Source organism: Aulostomus chinensis, chromosome 1 (genome assembly GCF_037954235.1).
Source record: "Aulostomus chinensis isolate RoL2024-O1b breed Wild chromosome 1, RoL_Achi_v1.0, whole genome shotgun sequence".
Taxonomy (NCBI): Eukaryota; Metazoa; Chordata; class Actinopteri; order Syngnathiformes; family Aulostomidae; genus Aulostomus; species Aulostomus chinensis.
The window spans coordinates 65,759,499-65,769,498 of record NC_141320.1 but is presented as its reverse complement, the minus strand read 5'-3'; the positions used below and the strand labels follow the sequence as shown (position 1 = coordinate 65,769,498).

Below are 10,000 nucleotides of genomic sequence, written 5' to 3'. Positions count from 1 at the left end.
AAACAGAAGAGGAAAAACATCCACTTTTCTGGATTCCAGGTGCCAAACCAACGCCTGAACCATCACTCTGAAATCTCAGGAATATCTCAAACGAGAAGAATTTCACTCCGGCAGGGTCAGTAAATTGGTCACAGCTCACGGTTTTAGATTCCTCCTGAAGCTTCTGGAGCCCAACTACAGAAATGACAGGCCAGTTTTTGGGGCCCAACCTTGTATAGGACAAGGGGGGAGCTGGTCACATCCCCTAGGCAGACCCCCACCACCACCTCATCCAGCCAGCGCCTGGGCGAGAACTCATTTCCCCGTCAATTATTCACCAGATGTTTGTTTAATTCCTTCTTGATAGAGTGTGGCTAATCCGCTGCCACTCCGACCAGCAGCAGAGGGCTGGGGGGGGGGGGGGGCACAAAAAGCAAACATCAAGCAAAAACCAATTTTCTTTGCAAAAAAAAATATCCTGGATAATAGAAAATCAGAAGCAGGAGGGAGGCAGAGGAGCTCGTGTTACATGTTTACTAACATGGTTCTTGACAACGGCAAGTAATCTGTGGACTGGACCGGACTGGGTCAGTCAGAGAGTCTCTGAATGTCCCTGAAAAAGGGGACAAAGAAGCCACATGGTTTGTTGTTGAGGGGGGGGGGGGGTGTCAGCAGTAGCAGGTTGATGTACCAGGATGACCAGGGAGACCACTTCACTGCCCCCTCCTGGCTCCTCAGGAGTGAGAGGTGGAAAGGAACCGGAGCAGCTGACAGTCACAGACCCTCCATCCACGACGGAGGTCAGCGGAGAGGAAGACCAGACACAACGGAGCAGGAGGAGTCAGCGCAGACGGGGAGGAGCTCCAGAGGAGCCGCCACTCGCTCCCTGGGACGGGACAAAGCCAGACGGCTTTGCCGATGGGAATCCTAGATGACGGCGCCATCACTGTGATGTTCTTGATTCGCTCAAATCAAACTAAAGGATCATGCTTTCACTCAATGTTGATTTTAAAAAGTTAAATAAATGAGACATTTTTTTCAGGAAAATCCAAGCATGAACTTCCTCGTTTGTTGTGAATTATTTTCTTATCAATCCTTGAAGACAGACTGATAACGGGGACATTCGTGCGGTACCCAGTCAGCGGTTTCTTAAATTGCGACTTCAACACTGAGTTCATGGACGACTCCAACCTATGAAGCGAGAGCTGTGCAGTACAAAGATCTTCTCTCACTGTTTCATTCCCGCACTCTGGACAAAACTCCAGGATGCAAACCCATGATGAGAGAGTAGTGATGGAAATGTCGCCCTCTGCTGGAGACACTTACTGGGACACTTCACCCTGATCACCACTCTACCAGAATGTTATCATTTAGATTATTCTCAGTCTGACAGAAACGACCACGCTGAGGAAGCTGCCTGGGCCCACAGAGCAGAGGAGACACCTGGTCCCTCCACTTTGGGGGACGGTGCCCCCCGTCTCAGGGGTCAGGTGGGTGAGGGCACAGCTGCAGTACTCACATGCATGAGGTTGTAGTAGGACGGTTTGCCAGTGTAGTACAGGAAGTGGAAGGGCCGTCTGTCTTCCCCCCACTGGACCCCTGGAGGGAGACCAGACACATTAACACAAGACGTTCAGGACAGCAGAGAACGAGTCACAGCGCCACGACCACGTACCTCTCTGCTTGGGAAAGATTTCCTCTGGAGGCTGGAAGGAGAATAAAAACATAGACGCGTCACATTGGAGGCTTGTTGACTCGTTTCACTGATTTGGACGTGTTTGACCTTCACGGTGGAGACGATTTACCTTCATTAAAGGTCTCGCGTGCTTCACAAACAGGCCGGAGGGGAAGAGGTAGGCGATGCTCCTCTGTGGTTAGGGAGGGAAGAACAGAGGTCAGAGCGAGGGACAACCGTCACAGAGACAGGAGACGACGAGCCACAAGCTGCTAGCGGGTTCATGGAGAGGCGTGTGTGTGTGTGTGTGTGGACTGAACTTTGAGGAGAAAACGAGCAGAAAAAGGCTTAAGTTTTAGGTGACAGTGAGCAGAGGACACAGTGGACGTCCAACAGTTCAGTCCGAGTTCATCGTGTGTGTGTGTGTGTGTGTGTGTGTTTGGTTCTCAGCGGGGCTACAGATGGCGCTGTAAAAGTGAGACAGGAAGTTCTCTCGGTTCTCCTCCTGTCGGTTAGTTCAATTAGTGAGACAGCAGGTGCGGGGGGGGGGGGGGGCTGCTTATGGTTGTCAACAACAGACAGCGGGAACAAAAAGACGAGTAGGGGGGAATGGTGTGTGTGTGTGTGTGTGTGTGTGTGTGTGTGAGGAAGTTCTGGGCTGAGGAGAAAAGTGGGAGAGACACACCTGGACGTCCCCAGAGCGCAGGAGCAATATGGCCGACATCCCAGAGGGATCAAGTGTCTCAGGACGGCGTCGCATCTGACACGTTTGGAACGACACGCTGGAATCGATCACGCTAAAATCTGGACGCGCTGGACGACGTCTCGGCTCAACAGTACCAGGCACTTCAGGCAGTAAAAGTACACACCTCAGTTTAAGGCCTGTTGCAGTCATCAATCACATATAAACACACGCCTGATGTGCGTCGCATGGATGTTGACTTTTAGAAAGAAGTGCAGAAATAAAAGATGGACTTCACAACACCACCACGTTTTCACTGAAGTTTGTTTTCACGGTATTTTCTGTCTGCAGCAGTCAGGCGGAGGTTTGGCGATCGGACGATGACGGGAACCTCCCGGCACGTCGCAATAAACCAAATCAAAATCCATCGAGTTCCCCGGGAGTCGCTCAGACCTTTCATTTCAACTCTAAACTCATGTTTCATGGCATCGCGCGACATCATCTTTCACTTTTAATCACTAATCAATCGCGGCTGCTGCTGCTCTGGGCTGGGACACCTTGGCCCCCCGCGTCCTGCAGTTTCAGAGATGTTCTTTGTGGCTCTTAAGGAGTTTTTCTCGGGGGGGGGGGTGTGCCTGGAAACTTCCTCTTCATTTTTCGCAGGTCGCCGTCACCGCCACACCTGACGAGTCTGGGCTCTTCTGCTCCACACATCCGAGTGTCTCATGGTCGCCGTCACTTCAGCTTTCACAGCCTGGAGCCCACAGCTCTCTTCATTACTGGTGAGGGGCCCCGGGGACCAGCGGGGGGCAGTGGAGCTAACTGGTTGGAACAGCAACAACGGATGTCCTGCCAAAAACCTGCGTGTGTTTGAGGATGGCGCTAAATATATAATATCCCTGACGCAGTGGATTAATAAGAGGCGGCGCCACCTGCCCGCTGCCTGTGACGTCACTCAAGATTAACACTGCTGCCTTGTCAAAATGAGGGGCCTCTTTCCATGAAAACAACAGCACCAACACTCACGTCAAGAATTATTTACGTTATTTCATTCTCAATAACATCTCGTGACTGAGCCCGTTATCCTGAGCGCATCCGGAGGTGTGCGACCTACATCGATGTCCTCCTGCTGGAAGGTGTCGGGGTCTTCTCCCATCATGTTGGCCAGGTGTCGCTTCCCCGTCTTGTACTCCTCCACCTGCTCCTGGAGGAACTCCTTCGTGATCTTCTTCATACTTTCGCCCGTCATGGTTTTAGTGTGGAGGGCAGAGCTCACGCACAGCGCCCTGCTCCCAACCTGCGGAGGAGCAGAAGTGACCAGACAGCATGATTAAGGTCTGCAGCGCCGCCAAACTGGAGACGAACTGTCGTTGAACGTGTCGCTAATTACGTTAAAACGTTTCCAGGTTTAGCCAAACAATATACATCTCATAACAACGTCAGTTTCATTTACTTTCACGTTTCTGCAAAGCTAATTTCGGCTAGCGGGTGCAGCTGGCTAGCTCAAGGACGTCACCGACGCACGTTCTGTCCGTTCGCGTTTGTTGTGAATGTTGCGTTCTTCACTTTTGACGAGACTCAACTTCCTGCTTCACCAGCCGACTCACCTTCGATGACACTGGGCTCAAACTCCACCAGGAACTCCCATATTTCCCGAGTAAAGATCCAGCGGTTCGTACACACGCCGCCGCCATGTTTGGTCGCAATTAGAGTCATGTGGGAAGGAAGTCATCATACGTAACCGGAAATAGAAACACGACTATTTTATTTTGGAAATACGCTGACAAATGTTCAGTTGTGTCACTACATAAATAGACATTTTATCCACAAACATATACATCTATATAAATATATATGTATATATCTGTTATTTGAACGTATAGTTTCGTGTATGAATACAAATCCCTTTTCCTTTCCTAAAATAAATGACCTTATCACGGCAAAGGAGAAAGTAGAAATGTATGCATGCTTTTAATAAAAAGCTCAATAAAGAACTCTTAAAAACACCATACAGATGACGATTGTTTTTAATGCACCAAGAGGAAACTTGCAGGTTTGGCTGATTTAAAAAATAAATAAATACAGAAATAAAAACCACAGAAACTGAAGGAAAGTGCAGGAATGAATGAAGCGGCAACAAACGCGAGAATGAATTGTACGGTCAAAGTCACGTGACAGCGGACGCGCGTCTACTCCGCCTGAAACTACCGGTGACATCTTCAAACAAGCGAGGATAACGACTGACATGAGCCGCAGAACAGAATGTTGTTGTTTCTATCAATGACGCAATAAAACAGGACCGTCTCCGTGTTTCTGCTCTTCTCGTTCAGGCCGCGTCTTCCGTCCCCGGCGACCTCCCAACGTTCCGCTTGTGAGGCCCAGCTGAAGGTTCCTGTCTTCCACGCAAAATCACTGACCAAACACACCGAACTGTAAATGTCACGCCAGCGGATTTGAAGCGGCCGGTGCGCGACTTATCAGAGGTAACACAATGAAAAGCTCCGTCTCTCTCTGCCAAGCAGGCTGGTTTGGTGCGCTGATGGCGGCGCTGGGCACTGCAGCCAAGGCTTGACAACATTTAGGACACAAGCAGCCACCTTCGTCTAACCTCAGCGACGTCTGATTGCTTGGTGCTTCGCTCCGTTCACCCGAAGCGTTTGGACAGAACAGCTGGTGAGACATGGAAGGGCAGGGGGAGGGGCATCGTGTCATACGACATCAGAACTTCTGACTCAATTCAACTGCAGAAAATTCCTGCACGACCGCAGCCGGCATCTGACGGTCGGACGCCTCCGTCCAGGTCACGCGTCTCCAGGACAAACTGAAGAGCCGGAGTCGTCATCGCCGTCCCTCCGCAGCTCAACCTGTCATCGTTCTGCTGGCTGGAGAACAGATGAGGGACACTCATTCCATCCATCCATCCATCCATTTTCTTCCGCTTATCCTGTTCGGGGGGGGGGGGGGGTTACTATTTATCATATTGTTTTAACAGCTCCACCAGAGGCAGCAGGAAATATTCAATATCTTTGTCAACACCTGTCCTTTCCAGCGTTTTTGTTGTCCTTAACAGAGCCCATCGGCCAATAGGAGCCTGTTGTGGTAAAGTCAACTAAACTGGTGATGTAGCAGCTCGCTACTTCAACTTGGAGGATTCAACCAGCAACCCTTCTGTGACCGAACACTTTACCGCCGAAGCCCACTTATTCAAACCAGTCAAGCGCTTATCTGGAAGGCTACTGAAAATGACCTTTGACCTTTCTCACGTAAAACGTCGTCACGTCATTAGTGTCGTGAAATTTGCGTGTGAATCCTGGAGGCGTGGCTCCTTCGCAGCCACACTTCGGCTCTTCAGCCATCAGTTCACCGTGGAGAACAAGTGAGAGCTGATGACGATCCTTCCGGGCGCCGCCGCCTGATCACCCGAGCGAGAACGAGATGGGCGGACATCAGACATTTGAGGCCAAACGCCCGAAACATCCTCCCGCTTCCAAAAAAATGTAAAGCATGAGAATTAAAATCAAAGTTTTCATCTTCCACTAGAACAGAGACCAATCACACGTGTGTGTGTGTGTGTGTGTGTGTGTGTGTGTCGTACAGTATCCTGTGTTTACAGATCAATGCTGTGTGTCTTCACTTAGATTACTTTGATAGAGTTGGAGCAGGAACACGGTGAGATTAATCAAAGTGAAGGGGCACTGACTCCCGGCCGGTGCCAGTCGATATGCCGGCGTGGTTCTTTCGCCTCCAGGCGGGCTGTCGTCACCCAGATGATAAACAGTGTTTGCCCCGTTTTTTCGCCACAAGCGTGCTCCTGCCCGCAAAGAAAAATAGTTTCGACCTGTGGTCTCTAATTCACAGTGGGGGGTGAGAGGTGGGACATTAATCATCCTTCTGCCGTTGTGGGTGGAGATCTTCGTTTGTGGAAGGCTTTAATAAGGAGCTCCACCTGAGAACCGAACATTCAGAATCCATATTCCAGGAATTCCAGCGCTGCCTTGAAAAAGGAAACCCCACAATAGGTGACCCCTCCTCCCTCTCTGCCCCGTTCCCCGGATTGAGTGGCATCCTTTTAATTGTGAGACAGCGATGAAGCAAGAAATAATGGAGGATATCACACCGTGGAGCCCAGCCAAGTCTGCTCCTTCCCCCTCTTCCCCCATGCGGGATGGAGTGCAGCAGAATTGAGGGCTTATAACAGCAGCAAGCCGGGGCTTTGCTCCAGTCATCATTTCCATGCTGCTTTACGCTGATTCCCTAATATCCTTAGCGCCGTGCGTAGGGATAAGCCCATCGTGCCGAAACATGGCTGTCATGCCTATAAACCGTTCACGGCTCTAAAGAATCCATTATGGTTCCTCCACAAACATGGAGACTCAAAGGGCCACTTTGCTCAAGCTCATTTACTCTTTTAAAGCACATTTATTTACCCTCAGTACTGTGATGGGTGGTGGAGGGGTCTCTGATACACAATACAGGACTTGTAGAAATACTGTATTCAATTACAAGTGGTCATTTAGGCCTTAAATCACTTTGCAGACATCAGAAATCGCTGCGTAGCGTTAGCATGCTAGGACAAGTGCTGGCTCTAAGCTTCGTCTGGGGATCTTTAGCTGTCAGGGCTGACAAACGCCCACTAAAAACACGACTTATCCTAAATCACCTTTAATGTTCTCACTTTAGAACCTGAACAGTTCCTTAAGAACCTCCAAGAGATCCTGCAAGATCCCAGAGGCTCCCAAATACTCTGTCTTACCACCACAGGTTCTTGAAACGGATCCATCAGAGATCCTCTCAGCTTTGGTTCTGGTACCAAACGGAGCCAGATTCTCCCCAGTTGAGAAGAACCTCTGCGTGACGTACTCACAGACCAACGTCACGATGCGGGATCGGGAGCTCCCGGTCAGACGTGGCCATTCAGTTGGTTCCCCTCACAAACTTAAATTGGAGGTTTGGAACCGATGAGAACTCTGAGAACAGTTCAAAGTAAGGCTTGTAAAGAGCCGTTTCCTGACATTGGGAGTGACGAGACGCTTCCGATGAAAATACCTCAGCTTGAAATCTGGTTCCTCAAAGACCGCATTTGAATTAAGGTTCCTCGCGGAACTCTTGGCTCCAGTATTTGGATGGGTAGAACTTCTTGTATTTCTCTCACTTGCTGAAAGCTGGAAACTCTTAACTTTCTAATAACAGAATTTTAACTACTGGACTCCTAAAGGTTCTGGGCAGAGCGCGAGAACCTCTTGGTGAAGGTTCCTTGCAGATAAAGGTTAGGACTGAGGTTCTGTTAGAGCCAGAGGAAGTTCTGTCCAGACTGCAAACCCCTTGAGGCAAAATCTGCTTCGTGTTTTGGAGCTTTACAAATAAAACTTGACATGTCGATGGAGAGAACCTTGAAACGGTTCCTCCATAAATAGAGGAAGAGTTCTGGGAGGCCTGTGTTGGTTTGTCACTTGGGTTCTACGACTGCTCGGAAACATAAACACGATAAACACGTGAATCCACGAGATAAAGTTCTGTGGTTCAGAGCCAGATTATGGACCCCCCCCCCCCCCCCACCGCTCTACTCACTCACTCTCTCTTTCCCACACACACACACACACACACACACACACACACACACACGATCAACAAGTGTGGTCACTGGGTGGAAATTAATTTGCCAGCTGTAATGGATAGAGACATTTTGCTGAGATGCGTAAAAACAGCTGATCTGCCAGCGATTACCTGCTGGATCAGCCTTCATCAATATCAGGATAATTACAAAGCACTTCTGGCAGTGCGTGAAATGAACGGAGCGTGCAACAGATTGGGCGACGGCCATAGATGTCTGCCGATATTAGGGCTCCTCCTCCTCCTCCTCCTCCTGGTCTTCGTCCCCAGACCGCCTCCCTCCACTGGGGAGAACCTGAACAAACCGCAAACGCTGGTTCAGGAAGCAGCGGAACGACAGTGACTGCGTCGAATGGAGTTGGACAGATGGAAATCAAGTAGAATAGAAAAGAAAAAGACTACAAATATGGTGGAATATGAGTCCAAACAGAAATAAACCAGTGCAGAAGAGAGGAGAGGAGAAGGGAGAGCAGAGTAGAGGAGGGCAGGTAAACGTTTAATAGAAACAGGAAGGAGAGCAGACTGGAACGGGACGGAGCAATGCATCATGGTCCAGGAATCTGACACGAAGTTAAAAATAAACACAATAAACCGCTTTATTTCTGCCCAATAAATGCTTTGAAAGCATGCGTTGAAATATATCGATGTATCTGTCATTATAACAAAGGGGAAAGACGTGAATGCACGAATGTTGTCAAAGGCACTTTACAAATAAAGTTTACTGTCATTCTCAACCTCTGGAGCCTGAATGTCTGTGAGAAAAGCAACATCGTCTTTCGCTCTTGAAACAACACGGCGACGGTCCGGTTCCGCATCCGATTCCCCACCCCGAGACTATCCAAGTGTTCATCCCAGTAGTTCCCAGACCTGACTTCCATCCGTCACATGGAAGCACTTTAGCGACCCTCCCGCACCCCGGTGCCCTCTTCCTCTCCGTCTTCCCCCAGACGCGGGATTAAGTTTCCTCTCCAGCTGAAAGGTTATTTCAGTCCATCACCGTTTTGAAAAAGATGACTATTTTCCTCTTCTTCTGTCAGGTGAGAGGACCGGGGGGAGGAGGAGGAAGGAAACTATTAGGAGCTGAGTGAAGTGAAGCCTGGAGATGCAGCTGCCCGCTCGTCCCGTCGGAGAGGAAGAGGATCTGGATCTGAGAAACCCGAGACTTCTGGAAAAACGTCTGGGAATGACCCAAGAAAAACTTCCGCTGCCCTTTCGCCGTCCTGTCCTGTCCTCAAGTGTTTCCCATAATGGGCTCAGTGATACGACGAGTGTTCCCCAGGCGGCGGCGGCGGCGTTCCCTGACGGCTCAGACGTGTGAACCAAACATCCATATTCACGTTCCCATTAGCAATCAAGCTCTGACATCAAAGATCAGGAGGTCAGATTATAGCAGCAGCAGTGAGTTGGGTGGAAGCTGCTCTGACACCTTCAGGAATGATGGAAACCAGGCGCAGCTGCTGCGGCAGATTTACATATCTGGGTGAACTTCTAAACTAAAAAGTCCGGGAAATTCCATCTTTCAGAGAGTGTTTTCATATTGTTTCATGTGGACGGGCGCTCGCACATCAATCACCGAGGGAAAGTTTTGGCGGAAAGTTATGCTTTTTATCCGAGGCTTGTATAATTACTGCCTGTTTGACCTTCTCACAGCTGGAATGTGTGGCAGCCATCTATGACCAGAGACTCTTCGCCGTCTGCCATGTTGGAAGACTACGTTTCACCAGTTCTTACAGGAAGTGGTTGGAGTGGTTTATGCAAAACGGGACACATTAAAATCTGGACGAGTGCAAACACGTTCTGGGGGAACAGGCCAACATCTCCAGACAGGAAGATTGATACCCTTCTGTGCTGCATCAAAGAGCTGAGACCTGCGCTAGTTAGCTTAGCACAAGGAATGGTAGTGGATGGGAAACGTTGGCGTGCATCCAGGCTTGTTTCGTTTATCCTCAGCCGTGATCGGTGGCAGGACTCATCTTTACATTTTCTTGAAGCTTTCAATAATTTCATAGTCAACATCAAGTAACTTTAGTCAACTTCATGCAGGAAAAGACTGA

The 10,000-nt window shown here is 49.5% G+C and overlaps 2 protein-coding genes across 2 annotated transcripts in view; both read right to left on the bottom strand.

Moving 5' to 3' along the window:
- The window catches only part of mrps9 (mitochondrial ribosomal protein S9), a 12,274-nt gene extending 8,186 nt beyond the window's left edge, over nucleotides 1-4,088 (bottom strand). Inside the window, exons 1-5 of the mRNA XM_086201428.1 lie at nucleotides 3,944-4,088; nucleotides 3,451-3,633; nucleotides 1,785-1,847; nucleotides 1,655-1,685; nucleotides 1,499-1,578 (exon numbers count right to left, since the gene is read on the bottom strand). Coding sequence (XP_086057554.1) covers nucleotides 1,499-1,578; nucleotides 1,655-1,685; nucleotides 1,785-1,847; nucleotides 3,451-3,633; nucleotides 3,944-4,030 — 444 coding nt within the window. The 5' untranslated portion in view covers nucleotides 4,031-4,088. The remainder of the gene's footprint in view (nucleotides 1-1,498; nucleotides 1,579-1,654; nucleotides 1,686-1,784; nucleotides 1,848-3,450; nucleotides 3,634-3,943) is intronic.
- A 292-nt stretch (nucleotides 4,089-4,380) lies between these two features.
- pou3f3b (POU class 3 homeobox 3b) overlaps nucleotides 4,381-10,000 on the bottom strand; it is a 16,995-nt gene continuing 11,375 nt past the window's right edge. The window contains exon 4 of the mRNA XM_086201353.1: nucleotides 4,381-5,280. Coding sequence (XP_086057479.1) covers nucleotides 5,241-5,280 — 40 coding nt within the window. The 3' untranslated portion in view covers nucleotides 4,381-5,240. The remainder of the gene's footprint in view (nucleotides 5,281-10,000) is intronic.